The 22034-nt window shown below is 44.1% G+C and overlaps 1 protein-coding gene across 1 annotated transcript; it reads right to left on the bottom strand.

The window, feature by feature from the left end:
- Positions 1-15046: 15046 nt before the first annotated feature.
- Positions 15047-20428, bottom strand: LOC112903499. Its single transcript, XM_025972766.1, has 3 exons — positions 19967-20428; positions 17450-17854; positions 15047-15908 (listed from the first exon to the last, which is right to left on the bottom strand). The coding sequence occupies exons 1-3, from the start codon at positions 20303-20305 to the stop codon at positions 15384-15386; spliced, it is 1269 nt and encodes a 422-aa protein (XP_025828551.1). The 5' UTR covers positions 20306-20428; the 3' UTR covers positions 15047-15383.
- Between the last annotated feature and the right edge of the window lie 1606 nt (positions 20429-22034).

Here is a 22034-nt window from a genome sequence, read left to right as displayed (position 1 = left end):
AGCTGTTTATTTTCGATATTAACCATAAAAAGAACCTTGTCATATTCCAAATAGGCATGGAGGAGAATACTCTAGCTGATAAGCTGCACTAGGCATCATTTTGGAGGAAAGTAGTAGGATTCGATTAAAAAAAATAGACATCTAGTAGATATATTATTTACCAATTAAATATGCAAGTCATCAACAAGTCATTTTCAAAGAAAATAAGTCCACTATTCTCTGATGTACCTTTTTCCTAGTCAGTAGTCATGCTAGTGCTTAGTGAAATGGAGTAATAAATGGATAGACAGTATTTTATCTGCACCGTAATTTTAATAAGAGGAGGAAACTTCTCGACACCTTCCTCAACCCCATTTTTAACCAAGCCGCAAAGGAGTTGCAGGTTAAACTACCCTGTTGTTGACCTATATCCCTTCACTGTCCTATCATTCATGGATCATATTGTTGGAAGGGTATATTACTGTTCTTCATTCCCACTCAGTTTGAAAGATGAAGGTTGCTTCCTGGCTTCTTAGCCTCATCAACCTGGGCCGTAAATTGGACGGTTGAGAATTAACATGACAAGAAAGGCACATTGTACTCCCTTTGATAATTTCCATATTTATTACCCTCATAACCTATGTTAACAAGCACAAGCGTGCACCCAATTTCTAGATATGCAGGACGGGTATTTGAACATAAGTGTACTTCTTACTGTGCACCTGAACGAGTACTTGCTATGCATCTGGACAAGTACGTCAAGATGCATAGCAAGAAGTGAACATTGAGGATCCGTTTGTGTCTGGCAAAAAAAAAACAAAAACAAAAACAAAATAGTCCTGTCAAATGGCCCGCGGCAGATGAGCGTCAGAAAATCGCGGTAGAGGCAAAAGCGGCTTTTTTAATCGTGTCGCACCACCTGGCAACAAATGTTTGCATATTTTGAGTATGTTTGGTGTGCATGGGGACTCTACGTTACTCTAAGAGGGCAAGTTTTATCAATGACAAATATAATGCAAAATCTTGTGCAACCAACAACCACGTCTGAGACCGAGAGATGAGGTCATATTTTCAGCGCTAGCCCCTGGAGAAGACGACGCGGAGACGGAAGCCATGCACACGAGGATGAGGGCTTCGTGCCTGCTGCAACTTGGCCACTGCTCGGCAAAACGGCAGCTCTTTTGACGGCTTCCTCCGGCCGGTCTGTCCACTCATCAATCCGCGCCCTCTCTTGTCCTCTCCTGATGTATGCTTTGACTGCCAAATAAAAATTGTCAGGCAGAGGATAGACTTGTTGAGAAATTTCGCGCGGTAGACCCGTTCAACTCATGATGTGCACGGCTCTCGATCTTTAGCGTTACCCTTTGGATCGATCCATGTTGCAGCATATGGACAGGAAAAGGACACTGGGCTTCTGCCTTTTTTTTTTGAACTTTGGCTCTTTGTGGCACTTGGGCAGCAAAACGGACATCAAGGTCTAAATCTAATATAGTGTGCGGTTTAAAATGCACAAGCTCTCTTGATTCTTGCGGCGACTGAACTGCTTTTACAAAATTAGAAACTTACAATTTTCTAATGAAATTCTTGTATGTATTGTTGTGGAGATGAGAGTTAAAGTGAGACGGCACGCCTCCATCCACCAGAGTTTTCAAATCCAGTACCTACTATTTACACTCAGTGGCGGAGGCAGGGATTAAATTTAGGGGGAGCTTGCTTCTTCTTTCTCCTCCATCTCCACCTCTTCTTTCTCTTTTTCTTCTTCTTTTTCTCTCTTCTTCTCATCTTCCTCCTTGCTTACACTTCTTGGTGCTTTAATGGTTCATTTGTATATGTGTGATATAGGAGCTGCCCTTTAAACTGTGTGGGTTGTAGTACGTGCTTGACTCTTTTGCATTCCTATATGTTCAAAGAAGAAACGGGAGTTTGATGGAATTACATCATATCTCCTGCATTTTTTTTCATATTTCTACAATTTTTGTGAGTTATTATAGAAATTTTTTTCCTACATCCTCCCGGAGATGTTCACACTCGAAATTCTGAAATAATATTTGTACGACTAGAGATGATTTTTTTCCCAAATGATTTAAGAACATAAACTTCTGGTGGTGATAAAGAAAATGCTGCACGTGTGTGCATCTATCAGTAGTACTGTGCCACGTGTGAGCCAGTGAGTGTGACACGTCCAATTAACAAGTCGCTAACACTACACTGAAAATCCGAACTGCCGGTCGAAGTACATAGCAACTTCATGCATGCTTTTGTTCCCATTCCATGAGCTGTCTGACGAATGAGAGCCACGCTACAGCTCAAGTTTTCTGCTAGACTTTATCTCGGTCTGTCCTGCTCACGCACCACCATGGAGGATGAACTGAAGGTGACTAGACGAGATGGCTCTTCAGAGATGTTCTTTCCTCCCTTCTTTCTTTTTTTCCCCGCAAAAGGCCCTTCCATTATCTGTATATACGTTCAGCTGCAGCTGCTTCGATCTTTTCTTGCACCTTCCTGCATGCTTTTTAGCTGCTCTGTCAAATTGCCGAAGACTGAAGATAGACTACAGCCGCTCCTTTACAGTGAAGTATTGCAAACAAATTTCCTAACGCTGGCGTCATAATCCACCAAGACTACAGCCTACAGATGCTAACATTCGGTTTCCAAATTCCAACCAAGCAAAAGCCCCGTGCTTCCTTTTCATTAAATATGCCAGTGTAATCTATACCTAGCCATGTTTAGGTGCCACAAAGGGTTTGGAGCTTAAGCTTCTTTTTAAAACTTAAAATCACCATATGGCCCTGAAGTATATATCGAAACTCTTGATTATCATTTTGTTTTTTAAAAGAATTAGAGGAAGTACATTATCCTAAAGATAAGGAAAAATGAAAATTGTAAGGGTACTTTGCAAAATGAAGGTGCCATCATTATTAGTCTCTTATACTTTTCTTCACTAGTACAAAATAGATCTTTCATTTTTAATATTTGTCCCGGCCGATGTTACACCCCAAACTAATATAGCCATTAGTCCCAGGTCCAACGGCTAGGGGGCGGGAGGGATCTTTAACCGGGACTAAAAGTCTATCTTTAGTCGCGGTTGGTGGTTCCAAACTTGTAGTCCCGGTTGGTAACACCAACCTGAACTAAAGGGTCACCATTTAGTCTCGGTTCGTAGCTCCAACCAGGACAAAGGGTCCTCTGATCCTAGTTGGTGCTATCAATCGGGACTAAAGGGTTCTCCGTGGGTTACAACAAAAGTCACATATGCTGTGTAGGTGGGGTGGTAAGAAAGCTATGCGGGAGGTGAGAGATTTTGGGTTTGAGTCCTACTGGGTGCAAAAAAAATTTTAGCATCACAGATCCTTTAGGATGTACTTTTCAAATGAAGGCGCCATCATTATTAGTTTCTTATACTTTTCCTATGGCTCCGGCTAAAACGGGGAAGAGTAAAATGATGGCTAATTGCATGCGCGCAGCTGACCAGGTTAGGCTCGTGTGGGGGTGGTTAGGGTTTGAGTGGCTCCGGCGGCTGAGCTTAGAGGGGCTGTTTAGGAGGAGGGAATGTTCGCAGCGGTTACGGAACGGTGATTTGCTGCAGCTTAGGGTGTGATTAGGGTGTGATGGCAACGATAACGATGACCGAATCACGAAGGGAGAAGAACAGGGAAGTGAGGCACGATGATATGGCTCCACTTTAGTATTAAATCTTAGTTTCGCTACACAAACGCTAGCGCATTTGGGGGTTTATTTGTAATAGGAGGTGCCCTGTGGTGTGCAACTTCAGCAAACTCTCTAAATAAACCCGTGTGTGAGAGCAACTCCAGCAGTGTCTCTAAATAAACCCGTGTGTGAGAGCAACTCCAGCAGACTCTCTAAATAAACCCACATCTTAAATTTGGAGGGTAGAATAAAAAAACCACACTTAGCGAATCCTCTACTAAAGCCTCCATTTTAGGGAGGTCTCCAAATCTCTTCCTCCACCCTCTATTCCTGGAGGGTCCTTAGAGAACTCTCTCTGATAGATAGGTCCCATCCTTTAGATTAAAAGAAGAAGGTTAAATTTAGAGACCACTATTGGAGTTAAGGTTAAAAAACTAGCCCTTAAAAAATAGAGGGAGCTCTTACTCAAAAATAGAGATCTGATTTGAGGACTATCGCTGGAGTTGATGTGAGAGTATGGCGTGCGTGAACCAATCTTGTAATAAAAAAAATCCTAGTTGACGATATTGTCTGGAGACTTGTAGGGGTGGTTTCTATTTGCATGTATGTTGCCCAAAACTTCAATCAACTTCTATGTAAAGTCAATGATAATAATTGCAGGAAAAATAAAAAGTACCGAAAGCCCTGCCATGCCGGCCATAGTAGCCTATAAAGAAATGATCAAATCTTAAAAGTAACTTTTCAGTGAATAGGAGAGAGCCAAATACATGGCCCAATCCCCAATGTCATGTTAAACAAATCACGCAAGTGATAAAAAGGCAAAACTGCGACGCCTTTCTTGCACGTGTGAAAAGGATAACAAATAAAGCTCATCACGTGCCATTTTTTTCCCGCGACACACGTCCCGACTCAACTGAATGAAGCATAGAAGAAGGCGTTTTTAACGTGACAGCACGTACGGCACGTCTTCAAAGAAACGTGCTGTGTATGTATCGTTTCTGATGGGAATTAGGGAAAACGTGTGAAAACTTCTATGGTCCTTAAGGCTACACAAGTTCCTGAACCTTTCACGAAAAAGGACTTCAGATCCAATCATCCATTACAAAAATCAGCTTGACAGTTCACTTATATTGTAAATACAAGTCGATATATGCATCGATTAATAAAGTGGCCGAACTAGAATCGCTTATGAAAGTCTTCTAATCTACTTTTCACACCTAGAGAACTTACCTCTAGTACCAGCCAACAACCCTCTTTTAGTACCGGATGGCTGCCCGGTACCGATTAGTTCAGTGCTAAATGTCACGCCATTTAGTACCGGCCAAAACATCCGGTACTGAAGAGGCTATTTAGTACCAGTCGGTAACTAAATGGCTTTACGCCCAAAAAATAAAGAAAAAAATTGAGGAATAGCCTGGAGGCCCCGTACAAGTGAATTTTCACGCCTAAATGCGCGTGCGTGGCCGTAAGAATTCAAACCCACGACTTTCAGCCTTGCGCATAGCTTTCTTACCATCCCACCTTCACATCACATGTGATTGGGTGGGAGATACTTTCCTTTTGAAGTAACCCGTGGAGGACCGTCTAGTACCGGATCAAGACACCACCCGATACTAAATGTCAACCTTTAATACCGGATGGTGTTATTGACCGGTACTAAATGGCCGCGCCATTTTAGTACCGGACCAAGACACCACCCGATACTAAATGTCAACCTTTAATACCGGATGGTGTTATTGACCGGTACTAAATGGCCGCGCCATTTTAGTACCGGACTAAAACACCACCCGATACTAAAGGGTGATATTTAGTACCGGGTGGTGTCTTGGTCCGGTACTAAAATGGCTTTAGGGACTTTCAAATTTCGACCCGGTACTAAAATGGCTCCATGGCAACTCTAGTATCAGACCAAAAGTTAACCAGTACTAACGTGCATGACGAATGCCTATTTTTCTAGCTGTGTTTCTTACAGTTAGTTATACTTAAGAGTAAATTGCACTCCAGGTCCCCAAACTTATCCCAAGGTTTCACCTAGATCCCTAAACTCTCAAACCGTCCATCTGGATCACTAAACAATGTTAAGTGGTTCATCGGCCATCCAAAACCCGCCAGCGCAGCACCCTTTGCCGATGTGGCATGCCACACGGGACCGGCCATTTAGCATATGAGCCCTTGCGGGGCCAAATTAGTTTATTTGGCCGGCATCCCAATCAGATAGAGTTCCCTCTATTCCTCTCCCTCCTCCCGACGCCGGCTCCCCACTCACGCCTTCGCCGCCTCCTCCCCTGGTGCCATGTATAGCGAATCGGCAGCGTCGGGCTCCAATCCGGTGAGTGGTGCTCAGCTCCTGCTCATCTGGTGCACAGAATGTAGAGGGAGCAGAGTTGTTCAGCGGAGGTAGCACAAGGAGTGGAGCAAAGGGCAAATCTTCTTTTGCTGCCCGTTCTACAGGGTGAGTGATCCTTCCTTGGTAATGCGGGTTTGTGGTTGATGCTGTGCTGATTGATTTTGTCGATGTAGATGGATGGCTCAGGCTATCCTTTTTTGGTACTGGGAAGACGTGAAGGTGCTTGAGCAGAAGGACATCCTCTCTGGTCGTGGTGGTAGGATGCAAGCAGAAGCTGAAGCTGGTGCCAGTGCTATGGCTCGGATTGGCTTGCCAATGGAAGGAAGTGGAGTTGGGAAAGAAATAGTGAATTTGCTAAAGATTTCTGTGTTTTGTTAGGTTTGTATGCTGTTTGTGATGGTGCTGCCTTGTTTGTGAACCTCATGAAGTGAAAGAAACAAGTTCATCATCCTTGTATCCTAGTAATGGTAGCTATTTGAAATGTATCCTAGATTTAGATTTAGTAGTGTGTCTACCTATGTATGCAGTGCAATGTATGAACTCTATTTCCAAGTAATGGAAGACATTTGCAATGTCATTCATTATGTCATGAAGTGAGAGCACACATTGAGGCGGATTAACCATCCATTCATTGTACCATGCAATCTGTCATTCTTTTCAGATCTTGACTACAATCTGTCACTGTTTGGACAACAAAATACTAGTTGTTGGCATATCCTACCATATCTGCCAGTGTTTCTACAACAAAATACTAGGTGCTGGCATATCCTACTATATCTTTGTCAACTACACAGAAGAGAACTCTGTGCTATACAAAAGCTTCATAGATGTCTGGACAAAAGCATGCATCCTGGCTATTAAAAAGCACTAGGGAACAACTGCCTAGTCCTTCTTTCCTGGTGCTGGATTCTTTTTCCTTGCTGCTGCTGGCTTCTTCTTTGCTGGTGCTTGCTTCTTATCCTTCTTTTCTGGTGCAGGATTCTTTCTGACTTCTTGGTCATCTTAGCTCTACCTTCTTTTGGTTGCTGTGGTTGGTGGCAGTGGTCTTGCTGCAGGTAGGTTGGACTAGATGAAGGCACAATCAGGCGGCGGTTCTACTTTATCACCAACTCTGCTTGTTGGCTTTGGCTGCACAAATGGACATTTATATGTTAGATAATTTGAAGGTTAGATGGGTTAGAACAGTTAGCATACCATTTCACTCATCTGAGCTGCCATTAGGTTAGGCACTTGTTTTTAAATTGGTCTGGCATCATTGTACAACAGCTTGTGCTTTTCCTATAGCATTAAAAAAGATGCTTTCCTATAGATAAGTTTGAATAATAGGACAAAAAGAAATTGGTAGCAGCTTGATAATACCTGAATCAACACATGTTCTTCAGCATTGTTTGCTTGTGGTGGTGGTGCCTTCCTCTTCAGCATTTGCTTTGGCTTAAGATCTCTCTTTTTCAGTGAACAACCAATAGTGTATTCCTTGCAGTGTGAACAATGCATCACCAGTCTATGCCTTGTCATCTTGTTCCCTTCCTTTACCAGCTGGAACTGCATAGCAAGTATTGGCATACTCTGCATTCTTTAGCAATTTCTTCCTTATTTTGGGACACACATTGCCAGAGGCTTTCCACTGCTCAAGCATCTCTTTCTCTTTATTGTAGTGCCTGGTTATGAGCTGTCCCTTAATCCTCTGCAGCATACTAAGGATTGGCAACTCTCTGACTTCTAAGATGTACTTGTTAAACACTTCACAATTGTTGTTCAATAGAATGTCACACTTTGGATAGTCACTGAAGAAAGCCCTCACCCAAGTATTAGGTGGCATCTGTTCTAATCATTCATAGGCATCTTCATCTAGACTTTTCATGGCTTCCATATTCATGTTCCACTTTCTTACCGAACTAGTTCTTGCATAGACCCAAAGCTGGTTCTTCAGATTCTCTCCTTTGAAGTGCATCTGGAAGTTTTGGTAAAGGTGCCTCACACAAAATCTATGCTCAGCCTCTGGAAATACTTGCTGCACAGCAGGAATTAGACCCTGCAGTAGGTATTAGAATACACATTAGTGTACCTGAATAACAAGAGTACACAATAACTAAGCATTAGTGCAGTATGAACTGCAATAGGATCTTTTACCTTTTGTTTGTCTGTCATGAATGTCCAGGGGTATATGTTATCTATGCCTGGATCGTCCTTTAGTGGCTTCAAGAACCATTTCTAGGTTGCCAGACATTCCACCTCAACCACAATAATTTCTATTGGGTATAAGCAATCATTTGGGTCCATTCCAATAGCAGTAAGGATCTGCCCACCGAACTTGGTCTTTATGTGGCATCCATCCAAGCAAATGAATGGCCTACAAGCACTTAGAAACCCCCTCTTGCATGCATCTAAGGACATGTAACATGTGCTGAAATGTCCTTCACTCAGGTTTAGGGGAAAAGTGGTTCCAGGATTGCTCCTCCTCAACTCAGCACCATAATCCCATAGTTTATTGTACTGTTCTACCTCATCACCATATATTTTCTTTAGTGCCAACCTCCTAGCTCTCCAAAGCTTGGTCCTTGTAGGAGTCAAATTTAGTCTTTCTGCACAGTCTTGGCAAAATTTGTCAAGCTCATCTTCTCATCAGCTCTAAAGGTCACCAAATACTTCTCTGCAGCCATGTAGCAGTGCATCTCTTGAGAACCCACTCTTTCTGACAGTTATGAGTGCCACAGTAGATCTTCACCATGAAAGCTTTGGCCCTGCTGTCAAAGAATGCATACATGTTCCATGTAACCCTCCTCCTATCATTTCTTGGCAACTTTATTTCTACTCTTTCCTTCAAACTGTATTCTGTGATAGCTTTTCTCAACATCTCAACAGAAGGAAATAACATCCCCACCATAAAAACTGGATTGGCCATGTCTTCTGCCTTAAAGATTTTGAACTTGAAATCTTTCCTTTCGGCTGTTTCTGGTAACTCCAAGTCATCATCTATTGAAGCATAATCATTATCAGCATCATACATTATTGAATCATCATCATTGACTTTTTTCTTCCCCTTTCCTGCACCCTAATCAATGTACTCCCCATCCACCACATTGTCAACAAAGATGTCAATATCATCATCTTCTATATCATATTCACTATCCACAAAGTCAGAGTCTTCCTCATCACTTTCAGGCTCATCTTCTGAAACTTGGTCATCCTTACTGCACTTGATGTTGCTGTAAAATTCTGGCAGTTTCTCACCCCCTTTCTTATCTACATAATTAACCTTTTTAGGACTCCTCACCTTGGGCAGCACAACAATTGGGTCCAACACAATGTCATTAAATTTCTTGGCAACTTGATTGTGGTGATCAAAATACAGGATAAAGTTTTTAATCTTATGAGTTATCTGCTTCATCACTATTGTTTCTTCATCTGAGCTTACAATCCTCAAGCCATTAGCCAGAGATATTCCAGGCAGTAACCAATAGATTCTAAGGTTGGATGCAATCACCACATATCCTAACATCCCAATATATTCTTCAATCCAGCAAAAGGACCAACTTTCTCCATCACAACGATCAAACTAATAAACAATTGCATCTACATACGTTCGGTTAACCCCAACTCCACAGAAAAAACTAGAATGATGGACCTTTATTGAGAACTCTGTTGACTCAAGGCCTACAACAACCATGGCGTACATTAATCACATCACAAGAACTCAAGCAGAATACAAATGCAATCAAATTCGGAACTGGATTTAGCAAACCTACCGCAATCCTACCAAACCCTAGATTCTACCACGGCAAAGGAACTCACCGTAGTCAGGGGATGGTTCCCCTTTAGCGCGGTGAAAATCGGAGCCATGGAGCTCCTCGCCGCCTCCAATGTCCGATGCTTCGCGGAGCTCCAGTCCCCCTTGCGTGCTCCTCGCCGCCGAACCCCATCGCCCTCGCCATCGAATCCCCTCCACCTTGCCATGGAGCCCCGGCGCCACCAGTCGCCTCTCCTCCCTCCCAGCCGAGGAAGTTGAGGAGACTCCGAGGACCAGTGTTTGACCAAAACTAAAGGTTAGGGACCTTTTTGCAAAATCACCAGAGGGCCGGTCCCGCGTGGCATGCCACGTCGGCAAAGGGTGCTGCGCTGGCGGGTTTTGGATGGCCGATGAACCACTTAACATTATTTACGGATCTAGATGGATGATTTGAGAGTTTAGGGACCTAGGTGAAACCTTGGGACAAGTTTGGGGACCTGGAGTGCAATTTACTCAATGTTGAAACAAGAAAAGCTAGCTATTTTAAGCGTTGACTTTGTTGTATGAGATATCAACGTATCTTTACTGGTGATATGGTGCTCTCTCCATTCCAAATTATAGGTTGTTTTTCATTCTATAGGTATATAATTTTTACTCTGCTCCTAGATAAACACTATATCTAAACCATGTATCTAATGACCTATAGCTTGGAACGGTAAGAGTAGTTAATAATAAGATCCCAATTTTTTTTGCTTCAGGATCCTTTTTGAAATTCAGCATTCACAACGAGCTGACCGTACCGAGCACTGCATGTCTTGATGTTGTGCTCCTAGCGCTTACTCTCTTATTGTAGGTTTGATTTAGTCGTTACTTGACATTGGTCTACACACGTGCTCGTGGAAATTAAATTTAAATGACCTCCGTTTTGTGTGAAAAGTATGCGGACGTTAATGCGTTATCCGGTACCCACTGACATAGAATAGCTCATTCGTCCAGCATATTTGTCCCGGCTAGTTTTGGACCTGGGATTAATATGTACATTAGTCCTGGATCCAACAGATAGGAGAAAGCACTTTTATCCCGGTTGGTAGCTCTATCCAGGATACAATGCACTCCTTTTAGTCCTGGTTGGAGCTATCCACTGGGATAAAATTTGTCCCGTGGGTGGCTCCAACCGGAACTACAAGGAGTGCATTAGTCCCAGATGGAACCAACCACCGTATCTCTATCTACATATCTATGTCCCTCGTCTGGTTCTCACCTATAGTCCCCATCCTCTCCTTCCTTATCCTCTTCCTTCTCTCCTAGTCCTCTTTCTCTCTTTTCTTCTGGTGCCGCCGGCGTGGATCTCGGCGAGCGGCGGCGGCTTGAGCTTGTGGCAGCTAGGGCCCAGCGGAGGCAGCTCGGCGTGGCCACGGCGGGTGCCGGTAGGGGCGGCGCGGCCTAGCCCCGGCGAGCACCGGCGTGTGTGGCAGCACGAGCGGCCTGGCCGAGGGCCCGTCAGGCGGCGCGGCCTGGCCCCGGCGGGCGTCAGCGCACGTGCGGCAGCGCGGGCAACTTGGCCAGGCCCCGGCGGGCAGCGCGGCCAGACCCCGCTCGGCCTGACCCCAGCGGGCGGCGGCGTGCCGAGATTGTTGTTTTTTTTTACTTTTTTTCAAATATGTATATGTGGCCGGAACTGAGTTGTGAATGGTTCGTTTATGATGCCATTGATTTTGTGAACGATTGATTTATGATTGTAATTGATTCTATGATTGCAATTTTGAGAAATTTTTGGAATTGGAGAAGCTGGCCTGCGTGACCGGAGCCGGCGAGCCGATTTTTTTTATTCGTAAAAAATATGTTAGTCTTGGATGCATAGCCGTCGGGATAAAAAATACCAGGCACATTAGTCCCGGATAGCTAGTCACAGTTAGAAAATCGGGACTAAAACTAGTTTCCAACCGGAACTATTGAAGGATTATGTACTTAGTGACCGGATGGTACCCCCTCTTTATAACTGTACGCGTAGTATGAATGAAGCATAAAAGATGCTTAAATTGACCATTATCTCTATTAGAGTTGCTAGCGTCCGGACATCCGATCCGAATGTTGGCATCGGACACTGCATTCGATCTGAACCGCGTCATCTGATCCGCTGGACATGCAGACCCGCTGCAATGTTTGCGGATCGGGAAAATTCCCGTCACAATATTTGCCGATGCTGCACACAACAAGACCGATTCCTCTCTACCTCCCAATTGCATCGTAGTTGACGTTTGGACGAACGAGGTCGAGGTGAACCATCCATTGACGAACGCCTCCTTCCCAAAACACGCTCTGAAGAAAAATTGGCTGAAACATGGCTGATCTCCTCTAGAGAATCAAGTTTCCACCACCGGATTAAGCATATGCTCATCATCCCCTACTTATTGTATAAAAAAGAGAGAAAAATAGCACTGCAACATCCAAATTGACAGATCGTAACATGAAAACTAAATAATCTCAACATGCAAAATCACTTGTTGCGACATCCATACTCACTAGCTGCGACTTAGCAAAAAAGTAATCCCAACATCAAAATTCATTTGATGCAACATTGGGAAAAAAAAATCCAAAGTCACAAGCTGCAAAAAGAAAGGTAACCTCAACATGAAAACTCACTTGCTGCAACACTAGAATCATTCAACTGCGACATCCAAACATCACAAATTGCAACATTCAAAAATATCATATTGCAACATGAAGAAACAATAAACACAACATCACTGATGACGCCTCAGCTGGTTCTTCACGGACATGCAACGGAAAAGATTTGGAATTCTTCTGGTGCTCACCAACTCTCGGTTCCTCGACAGGGCCATATGTAAGATGGATATAGATGGCCAAACGGGTGGCCCGGCCAGTGCCCACTAAGACACGGCCCATTTAGACATGGCCCGTTTAGGCATGATTACTAAACAGGCCGTGGCGTGCCCACTCACGGGCTGAGCTACCGGCCTAGGCACGGCATGAAGGTGCTTTGAGCATGCCGGGCCGACCCGTTTGACCCGACAGCTCGGTCATGCTGCGGCCGGTACCGCCGGGGGCGCCGGTCACGCCTCGCCGCCGTCCCCTTCCTGTGCGGCCGCGCCTTGCCGCCATCCTCCGCCCGCTCGGCCGCATCTCGCCGCCATCCTCCGCCCACGTGGCCGCGTCTCGCGCCGCCGTCTTTCGCTCGCTTGACTGCGTCTCGCTGCCGTGCCGCGCTCGCCCGGGCACGGCTCATCGCCGCGGTCCCCCGCCCACTCGGCCGCGGCTCGCCGCCACCGTCCCGCCACCTGCCGACTGGCGCGACGCGAGCATGGAGGAGAAGGGAGCTGCGGCCTGCGGGCGGCGGCCGCAAGCCATGGATAGAAGGGAGGGGGTGAGGGGTTGAGTGATTTTATACCTAGAGTTTGATATGGGGTGGGCTGATGTGGAGTTAATGGGTTGTTATTTAAATGGATCTTAGCATATTAGGGTAAAATCATGCCATGCCAGGCTGGCACACGTGCCCAGACGTTGATTAACCTCGTGCCGTGCCGGGTCAAAATGCCGTGCCATGGGCCGGCCCGTTGTTGTGCTTCCAGCGAGGGAGAGGACATTGGTGAAGTTGTTGGAGCAGAGGAGTCGCTGAGGAGCAGCACCCTGGCGTCAACCACAAGGAGGCCACGACGATGAGACATCAATGGAAGATGTGGAGCGGCACTTGCAGGCAGTGCGGCACTGGAGCCAAGGAGCTGAAGACGAGGGAGATGAGCTTCTCGGGGAGGTCGAAGGTCTCGTCCTCCTCCATGGCCAAATTGAAGGAAGCGAGGAGGTGCGACGGCGTGGAAGATGAGGCAGGAGCTCTCGATGGCGTGGCAGAGCATTTGGCCCCATCTCTCATTGACGTCCCAGGAGGCATGGCACAAGCGTGATTGCGTGAAACTATTTTGTAAATTAAGATAAAAATAAACTAGAATTCGAGTGAAGCCACGTTTTTTCTATCACCGGTTTCAACTTTACTGGAAGAAATCCTCCTAAATAGTTCTTAAGAAGTGGGTTGGAGTTGCTTAAAACGCTGTGGGTAGGTCCAGCCCTCTCTTCTACTGGAGCGCATGAGCATCCATTTTGGCATTTTGCGTGACACGACGCGCGCTTGTTGAGAAAAGGGCCCAACCCAGTAGCGTCCTGTCCGGATCCACGACAGGGTTCGTCGTCGTTGAAGCAGAATGGCAGCGCGTACGTATACATATACGTGGCCGTCACGCAGAGTCCAAACGTATGGACACGTATCCTCTCGCGGATGAAACGAATCCGGAGTCAAAGCGGAGAAGTTTCCAGCCGGGCTCCATCGACCTCCCGGCTCCACCTCCTGCTCTGCTCTGACCGGCTCTGACGATTCCATGGCTGCAGATCTGCGGGGCGCACGTGAGCTCGATTCCGCCGCACCGGACTGACCGCGACGACGACGACAGCCGGCCGGCGTCTCTCGCCGGCGGCTCAGCTCCTCGGTCGGTCGGGTCAAGGGGTGGGAAGAGTCTTGGCTGTTCACATGCCCGGGCTCTGACTGACCGACTGACGGACGGACACGGACTGAACCTGGAGGAAACTGGAGGAATCCAAAGAACCCATCCGAGTCAGACTCCGAATGCTGAACCAGGATCGGGAGCGTTTCACAAGCCGCCAAGATTCAGTCGCGAGTTTTTGACCAGCGTTTGCGCAATTTCTGCGAAAATCCTCTCAGAAAAATCGGCGAAAACTGAAGTGATCCATCAGATTCGGTCACATCACATTCAAGCTCGACCAAGGAGTCCAGGTAACACATGAAAGGTGTCCATATGATTGCCATCTTCGTCTTCCATAAACAATGTGAATAAATGACAGGATGACAGATTTACGACACATGGGAAGGCATCGTATTCAACACAAACTATGCAAAATTACCCTTCTGACACGTGAGCACCAGTTAAGGGTGCTTTTAGTTGAACTTTTGCACCTGCTTTTGCTTTTGCAAAACCAAAAACCAAAGGGCTTACACGCCCTAGATGCTTTTACCCAAAAACAGCACCGTAATACAAATGCAAAAATATCTCCCTCCTGCTTTCAGTGACTTTTGGGGTAAAAAATAGTGAACATTATGTTTGCACAAGTATTTTGGTATATATACTGTCCCACAAATCTTCAGAGGTATTACAAGTATTTCACCCATAGCATACAGTTTTCGACAGCTCACAGCTGCTCTAACCAAATGATCTTCTATTTTTCCCACAGCAGTTTTTTCACAGCCCACAGCTTACGGTAGCATCTACGGTAGCTTTTCTAAGATGGATCATGGACTCAGGTGAAGAACAGCAGCCAAGGATTCAAAGATACAGCTTCTTCAATTCATCCCACTGTTAAAAGGTACCCTTCAGATACGTACTTACGGGTTACAGCACATATATATATACAATAAATACGAATTATTAAGACCTACATTAAGTTATTAACTGAGCAGTTACTGGGCCCAAACTATTAGGGGGCCTTTTAGCCGTTTGTCCAGCCTAACTCACTCTATATATATCACACATTTCACTACCATGCAAGAGCCAATTAATAAGACTACTAAAAGCAGGAGCTTGCCACTTGTCCTGAGCCCTGATTTCTGTGAGGAGCATAGCCCAGAGGCAGAGTGAGATCATCCGTTCACCACTTGCTTCAAGACCCTCGCAGCTGGGGACAATCTCTCACCCAGTGACCGTCCATGCCGCAATGGAAACAACCAGTTCTCGGAGTCGGAGATGGCTTAGGACAGTCCCTCATATAGTGGCCCTTCTCACGGCATCGGAAGCAGATGTCATTTGAGCGTGGAGTCATGGGGCTGCGGGTACTGTAAGGTGGCGCAGGTGATTTTGTGGGTGTTTCCGTGGCGATTGGTTGGCGCAGCATGCTTGGTGATCCCTGATGGACTTCAGCGCGGGGTGTTGCCTCAGCTGTGGGTACAATTTCTTCATTGATGACATCAAACAGCCACTCATTGTCATCAGCGTGAGTGGGATTGACCGTTCCATTTGCATTGTTGTCTCCCAATTGAACTAGGTGGTTGTTCCCATGTGCTTCCTTCTCAGCAGGCTTGTCCTTCAAATCCTTATCCCCTCTTCTGTTGTCATCTCCAGTTTGTAGTAGGTCATTAGCAACAGCATGGGCATGGACTGGAACCTTGTGATTGCATGCACCTTGTCCCTGCAGAACAAACAGTAATGTGACAGAGACTCATTCATAACAGCAATACCATACATGATGCATACAGATTGTAATTGTAGACGTCCAACAATGGATTTTGATAACGAGCAAAGAATAATCATAGGTGATTCTTATCCATCACGGCAATCATCTCGTCACAAGTTAACAAATAACATAGGAGGATTGGCAGGTTAACAGATTAGATAGCTTGTTTATATTTTTCATAAGAACATTTAGATCTGGTTGATTTAAAAGTGAAGAAATTGCATGTGAAACCGATAAAATTGCTCCACGAAGAATTGGAGACAGAATTACGGTCATAGACCATCCATGCTCTATTACTGGTCAACGATAGTAATAAATTTACTATCCATGCTAGCCTTCGGTATGCCATTAAAAAAGGATTTGGATGTACTTATTTAGAGAAAAAAAAGGCACTAAGTCTTTAAATTTTGCATGTGGCCAAGATCAAATAATGCAACTGCAACATGATCTTGATCTTGATCTTGCTTCTGAAGCTTGATCAATTGCATGTAGATTAAAATTTTGGATTGTTAGCCTAACATCAAGTTACAACTAGTTTCTAGAAAGGCTAAAAGTACCTACAACTGTGATTTTGAATGGTTATCTTAACAAATCAACACTTCCTAAACAATTGAACAAGGCACAAACAGATGATTTCAATAAAAGTTATCTGACAATACATCCAAGGTTTATTTCGGAGAAAGACGTTGGAAATTTGTATTTTGTAAGTTGTTTTCTTGATGCTATATTGCTAATTTGCTAGCATCTATGCCCTAACTGCCCTAAACTCGCAGGCCCACTTAAGTTTTGTCAGTAGAATCTAGTTGAATAATATAAAAATGCACAAATCTTAGTATTCAGTGTTGATAAATAGAAAATTAAGCCTAATATTCCAGCATTCCTAAGGAAAACATATGTTTTTTTTCTGTTAAAAAAAAGGAAATGAATAGGATGTCTTGCAAACACTGAATCGGATGGGCACCCAATGACCCAAGCAAGTCCTAGGCCTGAAATCCGAGTGGGTGGGGGATTTCACAGGCTCTCTTCCACTTGGCTGCTAGCAGGCTTGGTATGCATGTTACGCAACTGTAGGATGGCAGGAGCAACTTCACTGAAATATATATTGCTAGTAGGCAGCAGTACATGTTACTTCAAAGTTCGAATTGCCACAAAACAGGGAACCATGTGAAGCCTTTTCTCATGATTTATTTGACTACTTTTCTTGGGACTAGTGCCCAAAGAAAAAGAGAAAATGTATGACACTTCCCCTGGTTGGATAAACATGACACCCTGACTCGAGGGTGCAGGCCAATAAACGAAGCACAAGATGTTCTGAATGTCATGTTTTCTCGGGTGGAGGTAGTATTATACAATCTCAGGAGCTCAAATATCTAGTTAATAATAAAGGAAAACTATAACCGACTAACTATTAAATAGTAATATCAAGGCACACTAAAGCATTTGAAGAGAAACAAGAAAACAGAACACTATTTAGTATTTACCATAGGAAACATTACCTTGGGTATAGGACATACATAGTAGTCTTCACCGTCCACTCTCAATACTTTACATTTCCCTGCTGTACACTTGCAGGTTGGCCATGCATCTTTGGATCTAGCCCCTTGGGGGCTAACTTTAACCACAGCTGCAGAGCCTGCACCTTGTGCACTAACATGAACTGGAGTTGTAGTGCCAGCACCTTGGAAAGTGGAATTAAGTGGAGCCTGGGGGTTGACATTAGCTGGAGTTGTAGCACCGGCACCTCGGAGATTAACAATATTAATTGGTGTTGCAGGTTCAGGCACATGACTGCTTGGAGTGGTCAGCACATAAGGATTGCTTGGTTTAGGATTGCTCCTAACAGCAGGTTGTGATTCAGGACTAAGACCAACTTCTTCACATAGAACAACATATTTACATTTCTGAAAAGTCATGTTCAACAAGGTAAACACCTTGTCAACTATATACATAAAAGGTAGTGTAGTTATATAAATGAACATGAATATTTATGAGTCAAAATACTTTACACGTTACTTGAAAGACAACGCATAACTGAAGAATAAAACTCAATTCTTAGAAGATTAAAGCAAAAGTAAATACAGTGGGATTCAAATTGGAACATTTCTAAACAATGGAATGAACTTGTACAAATTTTCATGCATAAAGAATAAGCCTGCAGCTTCAGAAAACAATAATAATGCAAACAAAAGGTGATCGTGTTTAGAAACATCAACATTAAGCTATTATATCTTGCCATCTTAGAGAACTAGGGGTTATGATTGTGTTTTCTGAAAGATATGTGTGAGGGCATATGATGGAAAATGTGAGGAATGGTTATGTGATCAAACTTGAAGCTATAAATATGAGTTTTGAGAAACTGGCATTATGATATTGATATTTAGACATCAGAGAAGCAGATTGCAGCTAAGGTTTCAAGAGATTGATTTGTAATGAACATAACAGCAGGTTGGGGATAAAAAGAGAACTTACAAACAAGTCCTCGAGTCTAAAAAGAAACAGTTGACATCATTTTGGTTGTACATTCACATAAACAATAACCATATATCACGGTTGCAACATGACATTACTGCTCTATCACCTTCTACATTATGTGCCTAAAAGCGCATATGGTTGGGTGATGGATACATTACCATAAATAGTTAATGGTCTAAGATTCCGACAACAGTGCCACATGTTTTTCTCGAATGTGGTCCACGAAATTATTATGATGAGTTATTGTTCACTTGTCAAGCATAAAAAGGAAAAAAAAAACAGGGTGGCACCTGAGGCCACAGTTATCTAATAAAGAGAAAACTTGCACAGGCATCATTATATTGGTTCTTACACATGCTAAAAGCCTGAAATATCTCCAAAACATACACATGAAGAGCTCCTCTTATTTGTCATGTTAGGAGTGCAAAAGTGACATTTTTGTTTGATGTAGGATTGCAGGAAGAGACATGGACACTACCTAATTTGTTGTATACTAATACAATGTATTGCAAGATACAGGGATATTTGCTCATGTCAGTAAAATAAGATTTTGTTCTGGAGGCAAATGATTGAGATGTGGTACCAATCACAGAAATTTAGTAGTACCACATAGTCATCTTGTGATCATTGTTAATAAGTTGCAGAAGTTGAGGAAATAGAACACAAAGAGAACTAAGTTACTTCTATGCCCATTAAAAATCTCTGCGCTGAGCAACAGGGACACAAAAATTGTGCATCCACAGGAGAAGGTAAGAAATTCTCAACATTCTGAGAATAACATTAGTCATAAGGGCACTGGCACAGGAGAGGCATTAAGGAGTTTAAGAAGTGTATGGTAGTTTAAAATTAGACTAGGCTGGATAACTACGGCATCCAGTGTCACCAATTTGGCCACTATACAATAGACATGAATTGGTGAAAAAACGAGATCTAGTTTTTGAGCCAGAAGCATGAACAATGTGATGTTCATACCCTCCTGCAAACTTGTAATAATAGAAGACATAATAAGAACTTCCTCCATATTGAAGTGACACACAGCTAGCTGGTGAAACCCACAGAACCTTTGCTAAACTTAGTAATAGCTTTGGTCTTAAAAAGGGTTGCTATAATCTGCATAGATAAAAATAACTACTATATCCAAGGTGTACAACTTACACTTAACAAACTTGCTGATCAAGGCCATCTGATTTTTCTCCAAAGAAAATTCGTAGGAAAACCGGACCAGCGATGGATGGATAAAGATAAATTCGCAGCAAACTGAAAATCGGATCTCTCTTTGCTGGCAACTGGGGAACCTGCACCACCAATTTCCGCCCAACTGGCCGAAAGTGACATATGACTGCCAAATTAGGCCCAGACAAGCCGCAATTTCCGAACATATTTCACCACCAATTTCAAGAATCTAGATTTCCCCCATCTAAACAGTACCCTCCCCACGGACTGAAATTCCCCACCCAAAGCAGTCTCAGGAACCATCTTTCCCCCAATGGAGCAAAAATCAAGGGAAAAAAGGAACTTTCGGATGGAGTGGGGAGGCTCACCGGCTGCGCCGAGCAGACATACATCCACCGGCCGCTCTGCTCGTCCTGCCACACCGCGCACTCGCCTCGCCGGCAGACGCACGGCGGAGCCCGTCGCTTGGCCTCGCTGTAGCCCCGCTCAATGTCGTCCATGGCGCTGAGGAAGAATTCGTCGACATTCAGGTCGCCACCCGCGATGGCGCCGGCGTCGGCATCGGCATCGGCGAAATCCAGCTGCCGCCTCACGGAGGCGCCGCGATGGGCCGGCGGCGCCGGGGGAGTGGGAGTCGGAGTCAGTGGGGACGGAGGGCGGCAGGAGCCGACGCTCTCCGGGTAGCTGTCGGCGGTGGCGCTGCTCATTGCCGCCTCGCCGTGGCTTGCCCGTGCTATTTCCCCCGCCGCTGATGATCACATCGCCCTCTGTCTCTCTCTAGGGAAACTCCTCCCTCTCTCTCTAGCTTGTTGCCGTTGGAATGGAAAAAACGCTACTAAAATATGTTCACAGGGTACAGGGTTTTCAGGCTTTTATTTTTCTATCTTGTCACCAACGACCAAATAAAAAGGAATATAATTTTTTTATTATAAGTCAGGTACTCGCAACGCACGCATACTCACTTCTATGAACGTACAAACCTAGATTTTATCTATAAATCTTGTATAAGCATATTTGAAGATTGAGCCGGCAAACATCGAGATTAAAAATATCACTATAGACACACGCTGTCGATGGGAACGATTAAATTCAGAATATATATATATATTCGCTCCTACTATAAATCAAATTCAGAATACTTTTTATAACCATCAAGCTAAGTGCCTTTGCAACCAAAATAACATTTTTGCAGGGCTCGTGAGTCACGTGAACTTTGCAGTACGGAAAATAGTCCTATAAAATCTCTATGGAATTTCTGTATGGGAAGGAAAGCAATATTTTCCCTCAAGTTCTTATAGGATATTGTGGTGTAAAAGGAGCGCGAGAGATTAAACAATGCACAAAATCAAGTTGTGATTGTAATTTATTCCTTCCATCTTAAACTGTTGGTCGTTATCATACCCTTTTGCTGTTCACCTGGACATATGCTATGTAAAGGCAAAATGACCCGTAATTTAGATTTAAGGGAATAGAAATTTAGCGTGAGCATTACCAGAATTCTAAACAAATCAATTTGTTTCTCAAATGATAACTGTTTCTGAAATGACCCGTAATTGTGTCAGTGGCTTTGTGGTAACTGCAGTAGTAAAATAACATAAATTAAATTTCCTCTAACATTGATCAAATGCATATACTGTTTGGTGCAAATCACCTCGGCCTCGAAGTTAGAAAAGGAATCAAACAGTTAGTGTAAAAGGTGGTCCTTTTTTTATGAGAAAAAAACAATGGTACCGGGCCATACTTCTGAGCCACGGCCCATCCAAACCCCAAACCTCACCGCGGAAAACAGACTTTTTTTAAAAAAAGGATTAAAAAAAACTAAAATTTGAAAAAGGGGTGCCAGTTGGGAAAATTTAGAGAAATGGGAGCCTCCCGCCCGCTGAACGGGCGGGACGCGTGGGGCCGGGGACATCCCGCCCACCCAGTGGGCGGAATGTCCCCCGAGGGCCTCTTCGCAAATAATTTCTTCGCGAAGAGGTCCCTGGGAGGGCATCCCGCCCAACCAAAGGGCAGGATGTTGTGCTGAGGGGCATCCCGCCCTTTGGTCGGGCGGGAGGTCCCCCCACCGGCTATATAAGCCCCAACCTGCCCCAAAAATGCCATTTTATCCAGCAAAAATCAGAAAAAAGAGAAAGAGAGGAGAGGAAGAGAGAAGAGGAAGCGGCGAAGCCCTGTCCACACGTCGATTTTGAGGTATATTCTCATTCTAGCCATATAAGTACTTGAAAATAACTATAATTTAGGAAATATTTCTTAGAGTAGTTATGTTTTGAATAGTTTTTAGTATTTTCATTTGTTTTAGTATAATTTATAATCTGAATAGTTTAGAATCTGTAAAATATAATCTGAGAGTCGCTGAAATTTAGGATCGTCGTTCGTTGTGTATTAATATGTAGTATAACTAGTTTATTAATGATTGACAGATATGTCTTCCGA

Source organism: Panicum hallii, chromosome 8 (genome assembly GCF_002211085.1).
Source record: "Panicum hallii strain FIL2 chromosome 8, PHallii_v3.1, whole genome shotgun sequence".
Classification (NCBI taxonomy): Eukaryota; Viridiplantae; Streptophyta; class Magnoliopsida; order Poales; family Poaceae; genus Panicum; species Panicum hallii.
Note: the sequence above shows the minus strand (reverse complement) of the source record. Positions and strands in the feature narration are given on the sequence as shown.